At 36.3% G+C, this 20,329-nt stretch overlaps 1 protein-coding gene, 1 long non-coding RNA gene and 1 pseudogene across 3 annotated transcripts; 1 reads left to right on the top strand and 2 right to left on the bottom strand.

The window, feature by feature from the left end:
• Nucleotides 1-5,528, bottom strand: LOC147506331 (uncharacterized). Of its 2 annotated transcripts, none has more exons than XR_015220797.1 (4): nt 5,044-5,528; nt 4,764-4,824; nt 317-374; nt 1-194 (listed from the first exon to the last, which is right to left on the bottom strand). It is a non-coding gene; the product is annotated as an uncharacterized LOC147506331 (long non-coding RNA). The 2 variants fall into 2 exon arrangements; XR_015220796.1 differs by having other exon boundaries at nt 317-379.
• Nucleotides 1,097-3,191, top strand: LOC147506332 (omega-amidase, chloroplastic-like; annotated as a pseudogene).
• A 2,328-nt stretch (nt 5,529-7,856) lies between the features above and the next one.
• Nucleotides 7,857-8,630, bottom strand: LOC147506333 (uncharacterized). The gene has a single exon (XM_086605743.1). The coding sequence runs from the start codon at nt 8,628-8,630 to the stop codon at nt 7,857-7,859; it is 774 nt and encodes a 257-aa protein (XP_086461869.1).
• Between the last annotated feature and the right edge of the window lie 11,699 nt (nt 8,631-20,329).

Genomic DNA, 20,329 nt, shown 5'->3' on the forward strand with positions numbered 1-20,329 from the left:
GCTCCCCGTGCCAAAACCAAGTAGTATACGTCATATCCATACCATTTATCACCAAGTGTTCGACGACCTTGTTATCATCTCCACGACGAAAATTCTGACATACTTTGCAAGGACATCTCAATTTCTTTTCTCCAGTTCTAGTTTTAGCAAGTTCCACAAAGTTCTCAGCCGCTTTTCTATACTCTACTTCATTTCTATAAAAAAAAAAACAAAACAAAACCAAACAAAATAGAAGAAAAACAAAAAAGAAATTACTAAATGTGGTAAATATATGTCAAATTTTATGAAAGGCAATATAAGGACTTCTTTTCAGAACCTCTGCCAATGGACCCAAGCTTTATCCATCATTATGCTACCACTTCCTAACTTCAAATCTGATCTGACATAAGCAAAAGAGTTAAGTCGCTAAACCACTTCCATAGTTATTTAACCTACACCTACATCAGCACGCTAAACTACATTGCTGAAACTAGAACACATTATCACATAAATCAACGATCAAAACTTGAACCAGCAACAATTGAACCATAGATTAAGTAAACATGAACCACCAATAGTACTAGTTATTAGTACAACCAAAATAAAAGAAAGCTACAATCAAAAACTGAAAAATTGAAATTCAGTAATCATTCATATAGGCTATAAATTATTGGCAATAGAGACGAGCAATAAAAACATGCACATGACCAAATGATGAAATTTTCTATTCCTTTTCTCAAGAAAAAAATATATAAACTAGTTTAATTATGCATGTTTCAAATGTTATCTAATTACTAATAATTTTGGCATAAAATTACATAACCCCAATTCATAATTCACTAATTACAAATGATTCAACATAACGCATAAAACACCCCACACTACCAAAAAACGAAGTTTACCCGACCGAGGCCATAAAGAATACTCGACGGATTCCGGCTCAGAGGAAGTTCCCAACACATTATGTCCGGCTCGGGTATAATCCGACCATCTATCGGGCAATCTCAATGGGTACCCAACGGTTCTACGAGAGTCGTTAACGGTAGGCATATCTCTTCCAAATACCAAGCAGCAAACTAATGTGTGATTCACAAGAGTATTTAGTATTTACATATGCATGGTAGTTTTCTACATCATTGCTTCATGTGGGAGTTTAAAATGCAGAAATGTGGAACCGAAAGTGAACTGTCCTTATGCAAGTGATAATTTCTTAAATTTTACTGAGGATTTTAGGGACAAAAATGTATCACCATCATTCAAGATGCTATCGGAAGTTGCACATAATAAAGGGATCACTATAGTTGGTGGATCTATACCTGAACAATGTGGTGGGAGGTTGTATAATACCAGCTGTATATTTGGAACAGATGGAGAACTACTGGCTGAGCACAGGAAGGTATTTGAATTAATTTCGATAAGTCAGCTTAAATTATGCTACCATGGTGTCATTTAGGCCCTTTGATAACTAGGGCATGTAGTTTGATGAATTTTAGACACTTTCATTTTTGATGATCGGCAGGTGCATCTGTTTGACATCAACGCACCTGGAGATATTTCCTTCAAGGAATCTGACAACTTCACTTCTGGTGATAGACCTACTGTTGTGGATACAGGTACTTATTATATATGTAGGAATTAACAAAAGAAACTTCATTCTGATACTTTGCATCCACTTATGGTGATACTGGCCTAGACCGCCTGGTCTGTGACCAATATATATCTGGTGTTTAGTCGACCTCTGGAAGATGCATAATACCATAATCTCAGGACAATTAGGCCAAGCTGATGAATTGGACATCTTCTAACCTTTGTTTTACTGGTGTGTGCTTCCGTATATGTCATTCACCAAAATCGTTTACAGCAATGTCAAAACTATTTTTGCAGCCATCTAGTTAGTGATGCTTAATGTGGGTCGCTTCAACCGGTTCTATTTTGTGTTGGATAGTTTCTCTTTTCGCAAAGATGAATGGGGGTTTTGACCTTTTGTAGTAATACAAACTTTTGGTTGAGAGAAGTATTCTTAATTTAGTGCAAACTTAGCTCTCGGTGCTAGTGGTCTTCTAATTGTATGTTTTCGCTTTTATTATTATCATCATCGCCATTATTATTATCATCATATTTTATTCTCGCCTTAAAACTCTCACAAAGATAAACGTAGATCTTTTCTCTCTCTTAAATGTTCTCGCTTTGCTTGCTAATATTAAAGTTACTATGATCGGATACCGTGCTCATCTTATTTGCTATCCAGAGCATTCAACATGAGTACTGGTGAGGCACTGTGGGAGCTAGTACAGAGAACAAGGCAAGAGTATATCATGAGTCATATTCTTGTCATCATCGAGCCTGTTATATGATTGATTCTATCTACCCAGATTAAGCTTGTCCCTTATGCAATACCATGATTATAGTTCCTTCATGATACAATATACCTTCGTGTTCATTTACTGATCTTTTCTTTCCCATTATGTTTCCAGGGCAGCTGATAATTAGGTGTTTTTCAAATCTAATTCTCCGTTATATATTTCTGAGATTCAAAATGGGTTTGTGAATTTTGTATCTATTCTTTTTTATTTTGTTGACAGTTGTTTGTGGCAACTTGCTCACCAGCTCGAGACTCTAGTGGCTCTTACATGATTTGGGGGTCATTCAACACTTGTTGGATCAGTAAAACGTCTTTAATCTGAAGTGTTCAGTGTTTTAATGATAGTCACCAACATGAGCTTTTCTTCTACTTCGCAGTTTGGTGAGATAATTGAAACTGCAGTTCATGAGGAGACAACTGTTATTGCTGAGGTCAATTATTCCATGATTCCATTGCGAAGGTACTTCTTCATACTGAAAAGTAGAAGGATATTAGGTGAGGTTGGTTTTGCTTGTGCCAGATTCAATTCCATCGACCAATTTTATTGCCAAGTCATCGTAAAAACACTTCCCAACATCTTGATCTCCCTTTTTTAATGTGATTCAACTTTCAAATGTGTTAAATGACGAAGTCCTACACTTTCGAATTGTATAACAGCTGTAATTTCTTTTCTCCCTTCACCTTGCTTAATACAAAAGTCTGAAGAATGTTTAGATATTTAAACTCTCTCCGTCTACTACTAATTGTATTGAATGTGCACAGGGAAAACCTTCCCCTTGAGAAACAGAAATGGAGTGACATACACAAATTTGTTGACATCCAAGAAATGAACAATGGGGCGGTTTCATAATGTTGTCCACTTCTCTTAAGTTCACCACAATCAGGTTTATAGAGCTTTTGACATATACTTTTTTGTTTCCTTAATGTTTACAAAGAAATGTCCATTATAAATTCTTGTAGAAGTAGCATAAATCCCAATGCAAGATCTAAATTTAATCTATTTTTTCATTTTCATATCGGGCTATAAACAATTGTAGTTATCCCCTAGCCTCGTGTGGTGGATTTTGCACATAGTTGGCCTTTTTACTCTCTAGTCTTGATTTCCTTCACTGTTTTGGTACCCAAGGAACTTTATCCAGCTGTTGTGTTTGGCTCTAACAAAGAGCTAATTAATCTTTATCTAATTTCCCATAGATGGATTTCGCAGTCCTTGTGGCTAATGGAAATAAACAGTACCCATCTGTAGCTGTACATCTAGTGGGCAGTTTTAGTAGTAGTAATGTAGTATATATATCTGCCACCTCATTTTGCTATGTTAAAAATGACAAATCTGATATGTCTTTGTTAATGTGTTTGTCATGCATTTCCTGCATATTACACGCATAAAGACAATAATACAGACGCAATTCGGATGGCCTATTTAGATAATCATAACCCTCTTACTTTCCTTTGAAACTCTATTACATATATGCTTTCAAGTGCATTGTATACGTGTTTCACTATCCGCTCATTTTCAGTTATATTTTTTGTGATGGTTCTCTAACTTGATTTCATACTTTAGCTGCAACATTTGTCATCCCCAAAGCGTATTACAATAGTTATGTAGTCATTGTGGCAGTTGAACAATTCTATACCTTCGAACTTCGATAATTTGTGGCTACCGTGATGGTTATTTTTATCATCACGAGATAATAGGGCCATTTGCTATTGTTCAATCTTCTTTGTTTCATTTAGAATTCCACAAGAATTTGTTGCTTTCAATTTTTGAACCGCTTAGTCCCCCTTTTCCTTGAAAACCTCTACAAAGTTTCACGGGCAACATTTTCAAAAATATTAGGGATAATATTGTTGTTTCAACTCCATATCGGTAATAATATGTAATTGGTTGTCGGTTATCCGTTTCTTAAAAAGTCGGGTTTGTTTGTTGAGCTTCCCGACCTTTTCGCTTCAACAAAGAGACACCACGCTATGGTATGGGAAGTGAGACTCCTATGCATCTATCACTTAATCCACTACATCTGTATATGACTCCTATCACGAGATCCTAGAAGTAGTGTCTAAAACTGTTGGAATGTTCATCGACAAAGGTTATCAACGCCGACGGCCTATTCTGACTAATTTGAACCGCCAGAAGCCTATGCCGATCGAGCATTTTCCGACGGTCTTGCGTCGGTTTTAAATCTCGGTCGGGTAAAGTCGTTTCTTTTGTAGTGCCAATTCATGATTAATTAAAAATATCAAATATACAAACCAATAACAAACACTACAGTTCATAATTCACTAAAGCAATTTAACACTTCATACAACACAAAACCCAAATTCACAAATAATCATCAGACGACTAAGTTGGAGTTTGACTTTGTACAATAACATATAATTTTAGAATCAAATATGAGAAGATGGATGAATTTGATGAACTTACCAAAATATTCAGGCTTGAGATGTTCACGTTGTTTGGCTTAATTTCTTCAAACTCAATTCACCTGAACACCCAGTACACAAACAAGAAAAAAAAAACAATTGAAGTAAAATTGAAATAAAGACAAAATAACTAAGACCTGAAATGGAACTAAAATTCAAAAAACTTTAACAAAGACAGAATTTTTAACAAAAATTCAAAAGACGTAATTTTTATTTGTTAAAAATAAAGATGGAAATGAAAACATGGGGTTTTTTTTGAAAGAGAAGATGAGTACGCATACATTATAATCTGTTTTTAGCTTTTCTTCGCAACCTTTTCTCCGACTTTTGACGACTGGGTTTATCCGATAAAACTTTTTGGCTTTGTTTTGAGATGAAGAGAAGGAATGAATTGATGGGTCGGTGGAGATAAATGTGGTGGTGGGGTGATTGGAGGGTTTGGATTAGAGAGAAAACAGTGGTGGCTGTTTTCCTTTTTTAGTTCTTAATTCGGAAAGAAGAAAATTGAGTCAAAAAAGAAGGGCGCGAGCTAAAAATTGGCTGGGTTTTTCATTTTTAGCGGGCTTAAATTGGGCCCTCTGGCAATAGAAGATAGCAATTGGCCCAAAACGCAATCAATTATGTAGCGCTATTCATCCAAACGCAATTGTAAGTTGGCCTAGTGTAAAATTTTGATAGCGCTCGATAAGTAAACGCTATCCCAATAAAAGCATAGCGTTTTTTTATAACTGCTATTAAATAAACGCTATCTTATTGCATTTTTGTAGTAGTGGGAGAAACCAAAGCAAATGCAGAGACAAAATTGGAGAGTTGAAATTGTCTGATGCCTTGACAAAATATATGTAAATATATATTTACATAGTAACTACTATGCAAATTTAAGATTGCAGAGTAAAACTTAAGATTGTAAAGTAAAAATACTATGAAAATGTAAGATTGCAGAGTAAAACCACTATGAAAATTTAATATTGCATAGTGAATTTTAAGATTGCAGGGTAAAACTACTATGAAAATTTAAGATTGTGACCCGACAACCTTTAATAGTCGAACCAAAATAATATTTCGACTTAAGTCTTGCTATGTACCATCACCGCATGTTTACATCCCCATAACTGCATATTTGTTTTCTAAATAACTTCCTATAATAACAGTTTCAAAGACACAAACACTCAAAGACCTACCTATTAAGGCTTATCAAAACTCTAACATCAAGAATTTTTTAATTGACTACTTAGAAAATATAATAATGCATAGTAACAATTATTATTTGATCTATGACTTTTCCTTTCTAAAACACAATATGTTTTCAATTCCAGGAATGAATTAGCCATTGGCCGCATACCAACTTTAAAATCCGAACAAGCTCGACTTCTGATTTTCATGTGGAAATTTAAATTTACATAGTTACATAGTAGTTTGACATATGAAAATTTAATTTTACAGAGTAGCTTGATATATGAAAATGTGAATTTACATAGTAGTTTGATATAAGAAAATTTGAATTTACATATGAAAATTTAAGTTTACATAGTAGATTTGTGAAACAAAACATGTCTGATGAAAAAACATTTGTACTCTGCAAACTTAAATTTACATAGTCACTGGAGCTATGAAAACTTAAATTTACATACTAACTTGATCTATGAAAATTTAAATTTAATTAGAAAAGTGTGTTTACAAGTGTGCAACACAAATAAGAAACTATAACACAAATAAGAAACTATGCATGATAAATTGTTTTCACATAACATTTCTTTGAAATTGACCAATCTAATATCTGACAAAATGAACTCATGTAATTTTATTCAACCTGTTAAAATGTATTTTTACACTGTAGATTACTACAACTAATATTCGACAAAACTGATCTATGTAAATTTAAATTTACACAGTAACTTGATATATGAAAAATTAAATTTTCATAGAAAAAACAGATCATAGCCTATGCAAAATTATAATATAACTGATCTACTAAACAAATTTATTTTTGCATATCAATTCTAATATGTAAATTTATTTTTGTATACAAATGTTATGTAAATTTATATTTGCATACAAATTTTACTGTATAAATTTCCTTTTGCATAATATTATAAAATGAAAAGTTATTTTCAAATTAAAAATGCAAGCTATGCATTTTTTTTTGAAGAGCAATTCTTGGCCAATGTTTTTTTGTTTGAAAAATTATTGTTTTCCCAAAAAGTTCAGAGATTTTCCAATGGGTTATGGTTTAGATATGTTTTTTAAAAAACCAAGCTTGTTGTTTTGATTTTGGTAGTGTTTTATGACAAAGAAATTGATATTTATGGATCTGAAATAGAGAATAGAAGAAAGTGGACTGGTGGAGATGACGGGGTATTCAGGTCATTATTAGTTTTATTTTCTTATTTCGAAAAAGAGGGAGATTTTGTGGGTTAGTCCGCAAGCGAGGGTTTTTTAAGTAACTGAATCAAGCCAAGGGAGATTTATCCCAAAACCTGTATTCCTAACCATGTCAATTTCTCTAGCTAGGTATTGAGTAGCATTCATTGATATTATTCTTTCCATCCGAACAGAGTTCCTTATTGCGAAGAAACCCTCCTAAAGCTTCCTCAAATTTTTTGTTAAACCATAATCCCACGTTTATTAAACCACGGACTGTGTAAGTTTACACTACAAAGGTATCACAACATCAAAACAATCACAACAACTATAAAAAAAAGTTTTTCTTCTCGATTTCAAGAGATTCAAAAGCAAACAAAAAGAATAATGATAACCATTCTACAATTTTCCAGAACACACAACCCCGAATTTCAATGGCTGAACAACGCATTTCACTTTCGCACTACCATTGCAATGAGAGCTTGATTTGAAAATGATTTTTGTTAAGACTCGAGAGTATTTTTTGCAAGAAATGCACTTCCTGTAATAGAGTGTGGCAGTGTCATATAACCCGTTTAAACTAAATGTAATCCCCTATTTTCCTCTATACTCTCATATGTCGGCTTTCCAATTCCGTATGGCTGTGGTCACTGTGACTTTCCAGCATTTTCCAATTTACTAACACCAGGATCTCCTTTTTTTTTTATAATACCATATATATTATTAATAACCATTAAACCAGAACATGGATAATCTTGTCTGCCTGAACACAAAAGGGTAGCTGCTCCATTTGCAGCTGATGGATGGCCCATTGTGCTAGCACATGTGCCTCTCCATTAGCTCTTCTGTTTACCCATTTAAACTTACAGAAATCAAATTCGGAGCTTAACTTAATTACAAAGTCTCGCAAACTCTCAGACTGCCAAGAACAAGATAGGCCATTAAGTGCCTTAATAACCTCTAAACAATCCCCTTCTATATTCACAACTTTCCATCCATGATGCTTTGCTAGCTCTAGTGCCACCTCTGCAGCTACCATCTCTGCTTCCTCTGCAGACCTGGCCTGAAACCTTCTGGTACCTGCCCCTACCACTTTGCCTTCCGAGTCCCAAGCTATTGTTCCAGCAGCTGCCTCCCCTGTTATAACCTGAAATGCAGCATCATATCTCATATTAATACATTCATTTGGGATCACAGGGAATAGAGAATCATAATCATAGCTGTTATAATCAGAACTAGTTTCAGAGGGGATAGAGTTCTCAGTCTGGTTGTTGGCTGTAGCAAGGCCATTGTAACAATTGTTTGCCTCCATCTCACTTCTTCTGAGAATTCTTTCTCTGTTAGGTAGCCTCTGTTCAAACTTGGCCTCATTCCTTGCTTTCCAAATGTTGTATAGAATATAGCACGCCTGAACTCCTGCCTGAGCTATCTGTTGGCTCTTGTTACTGCTCCAACTAATGAATTTGGAAATCCATTCTTTAGTATTGTTCCTTCCCTGAGTCTCCATTCTTAACCCCAAACTTGAGGTGAACCACAAATTTCTGGTCCAGTCACACTCAAAAAACAGATGACTATCTGTTTCCAGATTCTTGTAGCACCAAGGGCAGGAATATTCCCCCCCCCCCCCAAGTCAGCCTATCTCACATAGGTAATGCATTCATATATGCTTTCCATATGAACATTTGGATATTGGTTGGTATTTTAGCCTTCCAAATGAGCTTGACTGTTTTTGCACTGAAGCTGGAGCTCTGTCCTTCACCACTTTTCTTTGTTAGAAACCTGTAGGCAGATTTTACTGTAAATCTCCCAGTTTTCTCTCCACTCCAGATCAGCCTATCCTTTCCAAGGCCCATAGGTCTGATCATAATCTCTTTAATCCTAGTCACTAGGAAGGGGGGGAAGAAGCCTTGTAGCTTGACTTCATCCCATCCAGTCCTATGGGATCTCCTTCAGAGAAGATTAAAAGATATCTTTCATAGTATCCGGCCCTGTAGATTCTAAATTGTAATAGGAATTATAGGGGAGGGATTGCACCTTGGACCTGCTTGGTAACATGGAGCTGTGGTCCATGAGCTTATTTACTTTCCCAGGGTCAACTCTTAGATTTGCCAAATAGGAGTGAGCCACCTTTCCCACCTCATTTATTAAACTGGTATTCCTCCACTTATCACTCTATCAGTGGTTCATGCGCATTCAGAACCTGATTTTTCATTGACTGTCAGACTGATTCCTGAACTCTGAAGAGTCCCCAGTTTCTTTACAAGGAGAGCTCCGAACTAAGAAGTATGAACATTATTGGTGTTCCTGACACTAAACATTTGTTTACAGTTTCTCACTAATTCAACCAATAGATCACACATAGATTTTGTTTCGTAAGATGTGCTTTGCTGAAGCTAAGTGCAGAAACTAACCATGTTTGGTCTTGTAAATTCTTCTACATGGACTGAAGGTGCCCTGAGTTCTTGACATAATAACGTGGAACTACTGGGTATCCTGCGAGAAGTTATTGCATCAAGTAACCTATCCTCCATCTTTGTTTCTTCAAAAAAACAAAATTGTTTATAATCTTGTCCTGGGGATTGTGATTCGTCTTTGGAAAAGAAGGTACGCTGGTACACAAAGCAAGTCCAAGATCTAGCTTCACCCAGCTTTGTATTGCACTTAATTTCCCTTCCAAAGCCTCAACAAGAATATTCAAGTCACGGAATAGGAAAGTTCTCTCACTAAGAGCACATGATGCACACAGCTGCTTTGCAGCATGCGAATTTTTATGGACAACACTGACAATTTACTGCAGAGAGATAAAGATCATACAGAACCCAGAAAAAAAAAGATAAAGATCACAGACGTACAAAGCATTCCCTTCCCTTGGCTGTATGGAAGCTCTTGTCCATCTTCACTGACAATGAAGAGCATAAGTATTTCCTCTCCTTGTGTACTCCATCTCAACGCGTCTCTACACAGTGTTGGAACACACAAACTGAAATATCCGCAATACATGCTTATTTTCCACTACAACAATATATTTTGAACAGATTTATATCAAACCTAAAATATAACATTACCTTGAGTGTGTTTGCTAGGACAACTTCGTTCCTTCAGAACTCTTTCCAACGTAAATTATCCACAGTTTTCTTTCCAGGTACTTGAAGTTGCCCTCACTACTTCCTTGCTGCTCCAAATAAGATTTTATCGCTGGAAACGGTTTACGAAACTGCACACGATAAAGATCCAAAGTATGCTGCCCATAACGCAACCAATCAAGAGGAGCCACAATTACAGCCTATGAGGGAACGTGATAACAAATTCCTTGGGAATCTGAGCAGAACGATGGATAGGTATACTATCAAAGTTAAAGTGGAATGTGAGCTGTGTTACCTGTGCCAACGAAGAAACGAGTTCATCACATTGTTAATCAGTGGGACTGGTAGTAAGCAAAAACGAGAGTTTTAAATATACATGCAAATTACAAGCACACACCCACCAACCTACTCATATATATAGAAGAGGCAACGCTTGCATCTTAATGACTTAATTGAATCCCTAATCTGCAGAGTCATCCTACCATGCATAGCTATCCTATCATTCAACAAAGAGGTTTAACTTCTCACATCAAACACGGTATAAGCAAAATTTCACCCCCGTAAAATTGGTCAAAATACCGACGACTCCCTTTGTAGCCCTTCTCACTAAATCAAAATACTGCTCGTGTATACCTACTACTTAAAAGTAATTTGAAGTACAAAAGAATCACTCCAAACGTTCGACTTGTAAATCAACTGAATCAATTTTCGCTTTCTAGTTATTTAGCCAGCACTCCCTGCTTAGACTAAGTTTCAATTAACAAAGTTACTGTGTATACTGTTTCCTTTATAATCTCTAACCTCAGTTCTTCCAGTCTGACAGAAAGAAATCTCCCACTTCAACTAATTGACATTAGCACTACACTTTTAGTTGGTATGTCTTTTTTTTCCCCTGATCCACCTAGAGTCCTAGACTGCCTAGTCGGCGCAACCAATTTGTTGACTAGTTAGGCAAGTCAGCCAAGCATCGCCTACAGACCTTCATCTAGGTTGCCGCCTAGGCCGATGTTATAACACCGATAATAATATCTCAACTTTTACTATTAAAATTGAACAAATGCAGAAATAAAAGTCCAAGAGAAAATGGATCAATTCATTCAATTATAAGAAACAAAGATTACGCTTTATTGGTGAAAAAAAAATGAGTGGCGCCCTATTGATTTACTGTCTTATGGTCCAAACGACTTAAACGAGCAACATTAAGGAAAATTAACTCTTGCTCCATTAGCATGAAATTCTGATATACTATTAGCACATAGAACACCAGTAAATTCACAAAAGGGTTAAGCAACAGCAGTTGAACACATCCATGCCCATAGCAAACTCCCTAAAATGTATGTTTCTTGTTAATTACGATGATACACAGAGAGTACGTAGTACTCACAAGCGTGTCAAGCACCTAAATAAATCTGATAAATGCTGTTTCATAGCAGCCTCCTGTAGAAAGTTGTATTGTCTTTTTCATGTATAGAGCGCGACCTACGCTCAGATGAAGCATGTATAGAGAGCGACATGCGCCTCAGGCATGACAATGTCCAGTAGCTAGAGCGCGACCTGCGCTCATCTCCAATACAAACAAAGCGCGACCCGCGCCTCATGTTTCTCAAGTCACCGACTGTTTTGTTTCTTTGTTTTGTAACCTTTATATAAACAATTGTAACCTCTTTATAAATCAATCAAGTAAATATAGAATTGAATTGAATCCTCTAGTTTAATATGGTATCAGAGCCAAACTATTGAAATCCGCTGCGTATTACAACCATTAATCAAACCATCTTTGAATCTTTGAATCTCAAACCCAAATTTTTTTTCTCCAAAACCTAAACCTGAAACCCAAATTTTTCGTTTTTTTCTGCAATGGCTGGATCTAACAACAATTCTTCAAACGTCATTCATCACCACTACACCCCACAAGACAACTCCGCGTTTCCAAAAACTATTTCATTAGATGAGTCCAACTATACCATATGGGCTCCTCTCATGCGGATGCATATTGGAGCAAGGGGAAATATTGGTTTTTTGACTGGCGCAAAGGTTGAACCAGATATGAATTCGCCCGAATATGAAGTTTGGGCAACAAATAATGAAAAGGTGAAAAGTTGGCTTATTGATTCTATGTAAATTTCTCTTATGAATCGATATATTCGTCTTCCTACTGCAAAAAACATTTGGGAGGCTGTGGAGAAGACCTTCTATGATGACTCTGATGAAACTCAAATTTTTTAATTGAATACGAAGTGCTTTGAAGTGAAGCAAAATGGGAGACCTATTCCTTCCTATTACAACGAATTGGTGGCTATGTTCCAGGAGATTGATCAAAGGGTGACCTCCCAGAATAACAATGTTGCAGCTGTAGTACATGACGCGTCAACAATGTCCAGATTGCGGGTTCATATGTTTTTGCGTGGACTAGATTCGGAGTATGATCAGGTGCGTGGAGAAATTCTTCGCAAGGACCCTAAATTTTCCTTGGAGCAAAGCTATGCTTACATTTGCAAGGTACAATCGGCAAAACAGGCTATGGGGTGCTATGTATCAACTGAATCTTCTGTCTTGGCTGTTCATAGCAAGACAATTACTCCACCCGATTTCTCTGGTTCTTCACGCCACCCTAAAGGTAAATCCAATCCTTACGCAGATAAAAAGTGCAGTGTTTATAGGGAATTAGGTCATAGCAAGGAGAGATGTTATGAAGTGATTGACTATCCTGATTGGTGGGACTTCGCAAAGAGGCCACAAAAGAATATAAGCAAGGCTGCCATTGCTAATACTGTGCATGGACATCTAGGTCATGCTTCGGCTAATGTAACTCAATCAGGTATGAATGGTAAGGTTATTTCGAATAGTACATGGATAATTGATTCAGGTGCATCTGACCATATGACAAATGACCCTAGCCTTGTAGAAAGTCTTAGAGCTTCATCTCAAACCGGTGTTTCTACTAGCAGATGGCACTCCAACTCGGGTTAGCGGAGAAGGTTCTATTGTGTTATCTAAAACCCTCACTCTTGAATCTGTCTTAGTTGTTCCATCCCTTGCTTATAACCTATTGTCTGTTTGTCAAATCATTCTAGCACTTGCATGTACTGTGACGTTCTATCCATCCTTCTGTGTGTTTCAGGACATTCTGACTCGACAAGTCCTTGGTTATGGTGTTAGAAGGGGAAACTGTACTATCTGGATTTGACAGAAACTGGAGAGAAACAGAAGAATTCTCTGGAGCAAGCTAATCAGGTCAATAGGGTCGAGACTGCAAAAGAAGTTGTGTGGTTATGGCATCGTCGGTTAGGTCATCTTTCATTTAGTTATCTTAAGAGGTTGCAACCTCAGTTATTTTCAGTTGTTAGTGATTCTTAGTTTCATTGTGACATCTGTGAACTGGCCAAGAGCCATGACACGCGCTCCTTTTTGTGTATGAGATGGTATATGGATGATGTAGATAGATGATGGTCGTTGAACAAATAGAAGCGTATCAAAACCTAATTATCCCTCAATAAGTAAAGGATGAGTAGGGTATCGTTCCACTTTTAAGTATATGTTTATATGAAGGATAGGATTGAAAATTAAAGGGGGTTTGAGGGATTAAAACCTATAATTGTAGATATTTTAGATTCTAATGCTAAACTAAACTAAACTAACTAAACTTATATTAAAGCTAAAAATTGGAGATAGGGAGAGAATATGAGAGAAATAGATTCAAAAGATTCAAATCCACCAATGCTTTTGATTCAATGACATTTTGCTTCATGTTGTTCTCCAAGTAGACTACAATCGGGCAATCAAGCAAGTATTGATGCCTTTTTGGGTGAAACATCGTTAAACAATTAACTATACTTAAGGTTGTTCCTATGTTCATGTTATTAGTATCTTCTTTCCTTTTATGTGAGCTTGGGCAAATATTCAATGAATCACCATCTAAGGCAAACACAAGGAATACTTCCCTTACTCTAAAACATTACACAACTAGAAGAAAAGTAGAGAATAATAGTATAATATTCAATTACAATAAATAAAACCATATTCTAGCATTATATTCAACTGCAATAAATAAAAGCATGTCACTATCAAATATTCAATTGCAATAAATAAAACCCTAAACTAGCATGATATTCGATTGCAATAAATAAAAACCTTAATTTATACTTCCATACCCTGGTCTGGGCAATGGAACTAATAACTAAAAACATAAAGAACTAACTTGATTGAAGAACACCATGAACCAGAAGAATCATTAAGTCTTAAGCACCGGCTTCATCTCCTCCCTTGAAGGAGAAGATTAGCCTTCCATAAAGAAAGAAGAACACGAAGAACGAGAAAAAGAAGAGTTTAAGAACATAAGACTAGAAAGACTAATTTATTAAGACTTAGCTAGTTAAAACCGAATCTTTTATTATTAATCTCTCTCTGCCTCAAGTTCTAGAGACAAGAATATAAGTGAATTGGCAAATTACATGAGGCACTTAGGTCCTCTATTTATAGGGGTTACAATGAGTTCAAGAAGCATTCCAAACCGTCATTTGTTTTCTTATACAAATCAACTTCTTTCAGAGTCCAACTTCATCTCCAAAACTGAGAAGGAATTGGCTACAGTGTCGTTTCATGCATCTGGACGCACGATCCATGTGTTCCAGACGCGATAAATGCGTCTAGACGCTCGATCCATGCGTCCCAAACGTGAAAGTCTATTTTGTCTCTTCTGCTCTATCCTTCTATCCTCTTTTGTGGGCTTTGGTCCAAGCAACGAATCATTTGGCCTTGGGCTTCCAAATAGGCTTTAAAATAGGTCTAAGTCGCATCTTTAATAGCTTCAATTCCTTGACCTTCTCCATGATTGTCCACGGGCTTCCCATGTGATCCTTAGTGCTCTGAATTGCTCCGTTTTACCCCTTTTTCTCTAATATTTTACAAAACTCTCTTTTTCACCTGTAGAATCATAAAATATAACTTACAAACATTATTATTTCACTAAGATGGCTAAACAAGAGGCATAATCGAGGGTTAAATTGCACTTTTTGAGCACTTATCACAACTCCCAACTAGCCTTTTGCTAGTCTCTTAGCAAATAAGATAAAAAAAATAGATAAGTGATCAAAATCACATCCTAATAACAAAAATAAAATCCTAACTCACTTTCGTAGGCATTGCGATTGCATTTACCATATGCAACAAGGCTTTAAATTTTTAAGTTCCCCAAAAAAGACGAGTTATAGTCTCGTGAGGGTTTTCAGGTGATATACCCACAAAATCAATCAATAGCATGTTCAAGAATGATAGTATTTTTCAGAGAGAGAAATTCCTTACCCACTTAGTGCTTCCTCCAACAGACGGTCTCCATTGTCAACTACATTGCTGCAAAGACTCATAGATTATAATGGGAGATAGGAAAAATTGACATAATTCTCAATCAAGGCTTATGTTTGTACTTAGTCAATCTCCTATACTTTCCTATCCAAGAAACGGAATCCCTAGTTTACCTTTAGACAGATAAGCTCGACTTTCAATCATCACCGGTCATACTCTCAGCAAAAAATCTCTCAGAAGATGGTCTATTATTTTACCTCATGTATGTGGGGAAAAGAATAATGCATACGAACATCCCACATACTACCTTGAAAAACAGACTTCTGAATTAAAGTAATCTCATGGAAAGAATGTCAATCACATATGAAGTGTCGGGTCCTTCACTTTAGCATCCTCTCACCTATTCTAGACTTTGTACCATACTGTAGTGATAAGTCATGGGTTGTAACTTGGCTTGGGTATTGGTTTATGAAGGTAAAAAGGATTCTAAGGTTGTTTCTGAAAACACTAAGGGTTTTGCTTCTTTCTTTAGAAGATTTCTTCAAATTCTATATTGCAGAGAAAATTCTTCCTTTGTCTTAGTTTTTCCATCTATTTTGTTCAACTTTTTTTTTTTAAAGCTCAGTGGTATATCCTTGATTAGTACTGGATATGCTTGTTTTCCACTAGCTTCTTTCACTTTGAACAGAATGATGGTCTTCATTGTATCTCTTTGATATTTCCTTGTAATCTTCCTTTTGTGGTCTTTCTTCCTCCTTGTGCCCCTCGCATTCTCAGAAACATATGGGTATGACTGATAAAGATTTTGGCTATACTCCTTGTCTGGAGTTGGGTAAAGGATAAAAGATTTTGGAAGAAAATGACTTATAAGTCTCAAAAGGGTTTAACATGATGGTCCTACTAGGTGGGATAAAGGCTGAATGGGTTCACTACTTGACTTATCAGTATGATACTCTGTTTCAAATAGACTACAAGACCTAATGACTATCTCCCCAATTTATGTCACTTTGTGATTAACCTAATCAACAAATAATGAGACTATATTACAACGATATAAAGAACTAAAAGATGTTGAGTCACTAAGACTCGGATTTTTCGTAAGAACTCTCCAAAGAATGGGTATAAAGCTCAAGTCTCACGTGCTAAGCCTAAAAAACTACTTCCAGTTTACTAGGGGTTAAATCTCTCTTCTAGCAAAAATACACAAAAAACCACCAAAATACTATGGTGGTGCCTTGATAAAAAATTCTATCAACAAGAACTATGTCCGAGCATAATAAATAGTCTAAACGGTAATGAAATCAATAATATCAATTATCTATCAAACTCAACACTATGTAGTATAGAATCTATATCCCAGATTCATCATTAAAATTCATTTTTCTCATGCTACAAAAATATTTTTGTTTTTGAAAACTAATTTTCGAAATTCATTTCTCAAGTACACCCTCCCCCAACTTAACATATGCATTGTCCTCAATGTATAGAAATTAAGTAAATGAAATGAATGAGAAAAAGGAAAGATGTACTTGTTACCATTGATGTCGAATATCAATATTTTGATCTCTCTGTCATATAAAGGTTAAGCTCATAAAATAGAGAAAATCATACTACTAGTTCAAATCATTTTTTTTTTTAGGTCTTTTTAAGTCATATCCCTAAGACTATATATCATACATTATCAATTTGGAGTGAGGAGATTAGATTTTCTTACCCAAATCTGACGAATGTTTGGAGGATGAGAAGGTCTCACCTTGTGGGTTGTCAAAAATACTCCTTGATATGCTGGAAAGATTGTTGGTGAAGTTGCTTCTCTACCTTGAACTATTTCAGGTCTGATGATTGTGTGATAGGCCTTGTGGTTCCTCTGTGTAGAAGATTGATGAAAATCTTTCTTTCTAACAGGACAATAGTATCTGATGTGCCATTTACCACTACAGTAATGATAATGGATGTCTGGCTGATTGCGCTCAAGGTGGGCGGTAGACTGGTTCACATACTTCTCTCGTTCAGACAATAATGGTGTAGAAGAAGCTTCAGCAGTGCAATTCTTCTTATCGATATGGTTCACTTTCTGCTTTAGAAGACTCATTTCAGTTTCTAGATTCTGTTGTTTTTCCAAAACTTCTTTACATCAGGTAAGTTTCCTTCCTGTCCACCTATATATTCTCTTCCCTTGTTTCCTCACTAATCATTCGGCTTTGGCATCCAGTTTGCAGGTGGATTTGACTCGGAGGCCATGAATGCATTTGAAGAGCTACGGAAGATTGAAACAGGACATCTAGGAGACCAACAAACTATAGGCAGTCTAGCACAACTACACTCTATTAGATGCCAAAGTCGCTGATACTGGCATTATTGTGACTGATGCATAATTTTTGTAGCACGTCCATAAGATTCCTTTACACATCTACAAATATTTTAAGTTGCAATGTTCCGTAGCAGCTCTGGAGTATGGATTGATAAATTTTAGGTATTTGATATCTTTTTCTGGCATATGACAGTGTTGTTCGTTGAGCTATTTCCCTATTGAAAGACGGAACAAAGCCCTTACAGCATGAAAATAATTTTGATGAAATCATAGTGTTGCTCCTGCACAGCTATTTCGCTATTGAAACAGAGAACGAACCCATAACAGCTTGAAACCAACTATGACCAAGAAAGGACTTGAAAGTAACTAACCAAGGACAACTCCAAACCCCATCACATGCTTTTTTCGGAGCTGTCACTAGTTCTCACTGATTTATATGTTCATCATTTGAAAGCTCGAGTTCAAGAACAATGAAGCAAGATAAAAGAAATGTTCAATTAGCTCCTGAATCTGCCAATCTCATACAATTCAGTCTATGCACGTAAGGTAATAACTCTCCACCAGTCACCCTTTTAGAGCTACCAAGTTGCAACTGAATGAACATAAATAGAAGCATTTCCCAAGATAAATCTTTTATTCTAAGTGGCTAAACATGTTGGAATCTCTTGCGTATTTCTAAATACTAATGTGTGTGTGCAAAGTGGAGGAGATGAACAAATGGTGTTCTCGCCACTTTAGTGCATAGTAGATAGTCCCACATTGGTTATCCACTACATCGGGTAGGGTTCAGGCCTGGGCTTGGGCTTACTGTTGTGGGTAGTGATTTGACCAATAGCCTAAACTTGTTTTGCCTTTTTTTTCTTGGCAAAGTTTTTTCAAATGTTCTATTAGGAGTTGGTCTCTCTTTCTCCCAACCTCTATAAATAGGATTTGTGAGTCCATACGTAAAACAGACTTGATCGAAACTCAACTCAAAGAAACGTAAAACTAAAACCGGTCATTTTCTTCTTCTTCTTCTTCCGTCGGCCCCCGAGAGAGTTATATTCTTTGTTCTAGAGGGTAGTGCGCTTTTAGTGCAAAAAGTCAGTCACATTAACCATTGAATCCTCGTGAGGGAAGACGCCACCGTTGCCTTTCGCACCATTGGAAGGGGCTTAAATCTTTCCTTAAGGACGACCTAATCCGCGCTTGGTTTATTCCCGTTCATCGGTCGTCCTTGTTTTCTTCATTGCTACTATTCCTTCTGTTCTACTTTAGTTGCTGTGTTCATACAACTATTCTATCAAAACATACTAAGGTTTCGTTGATGTTCTGCGCAACAAGGGGATATCAATACAAAACTCACCTACATAAGGGTAGTAACAACAAATTCACCTACGCAGGGGTCAATTAACGTGGAAGAAAGCAATACAAAACTCACCTATATAAGAGTAGTAACAACAAATTCACCTACGCAGGCGTCAATTAACGTGGAAGAAAACAATACAAAACTCACCTACATAAGAGTAGTAACAACAAATTCATCTACGCAGGGGTCAATTAACGTGGAAGAAAAGCTTTTATCAAGCATAATCTAAAGCCACCCCTGACCCAATCTTTCTGTAAACATGGATGGCATTTGAAATTTCTCCTATTTTCTTACTTATTTTCCCCCAATACTGAGATAATGCAGACTAACCTGTATCACCCACATTCCAAAACTACAAGTGGCATGATTCTAACTAGTAGGCTGGTAGCACTAGCAATCACACGCCAGCTCCTCTCACATTGATCAAATCAAAGTAAACACTAGGACTTGCAGAATTTTTCACCCATCTGCTTCAAACCAATTATGAAACATCTGACAAGAATACACTTGCAGACTGATTCATACTTTCATGGGAACCAATAAAAATAACTCCTTTACCACCGCTCATACCCCTCATATTTATTTAAATAGACGGCTAGTATAACCTCTAAACTTGAATAAAAGCTACAAGAAACAAATACAGCAACATACAAACACTAGTGCTCAGCTATCAAGCCCAAAAACATGTTATCCACCTCAGATAGGGAGAGTGAACCACTCATCTTTCTGAGCAGGATTAAAATCCCGTCAACCTGAATGGATTGGTTGTTATTCCACATTACATATAGTCCTTCATCCAAACTTCAGACGACAAGAATCTAAAAACCCATTTACAAAACCATTGTACATAATCAAAAAATATATATATAGCACACGTCACCAAATAATATACCCCCCTTGTGACATAAAACAACACAATGTCACACTGGACAAAGACGAGTAATATAAGACGAAAAATATAGTGGGCTGCTTCACCTCCCCAATAGGACAACTACTCTATCAAACCCATCTAAACACGTCAATCTCTACACTTTTAGTATCAAAAGGTCCAACAATCATCTCATAGTGTTGAATCAGATTGATTCAACAAATGAAAACTGCAACCATAACAGCTTCCAACACACCATAATCATTGAAATAATAAAACTAACAAAACATAAATA

The sequence above is a fragment of the Coptis chinensis genome, chromosome 4 (genome assembly GCF_015680905.1).
Source record: "Coptis chinensis isolate HL-2020 chromosome 4, ASM1568090v1, whole genome shotgun sequence".
In the NCBI taxonomy this organism is placed as follows: domain Eukaryota; kingdom Viridiplantae; phylum Streptophyta; class Magnoliopsida; order Ranunculales; family Ranunculaceae; genus Coptis; species Coptis chinensis.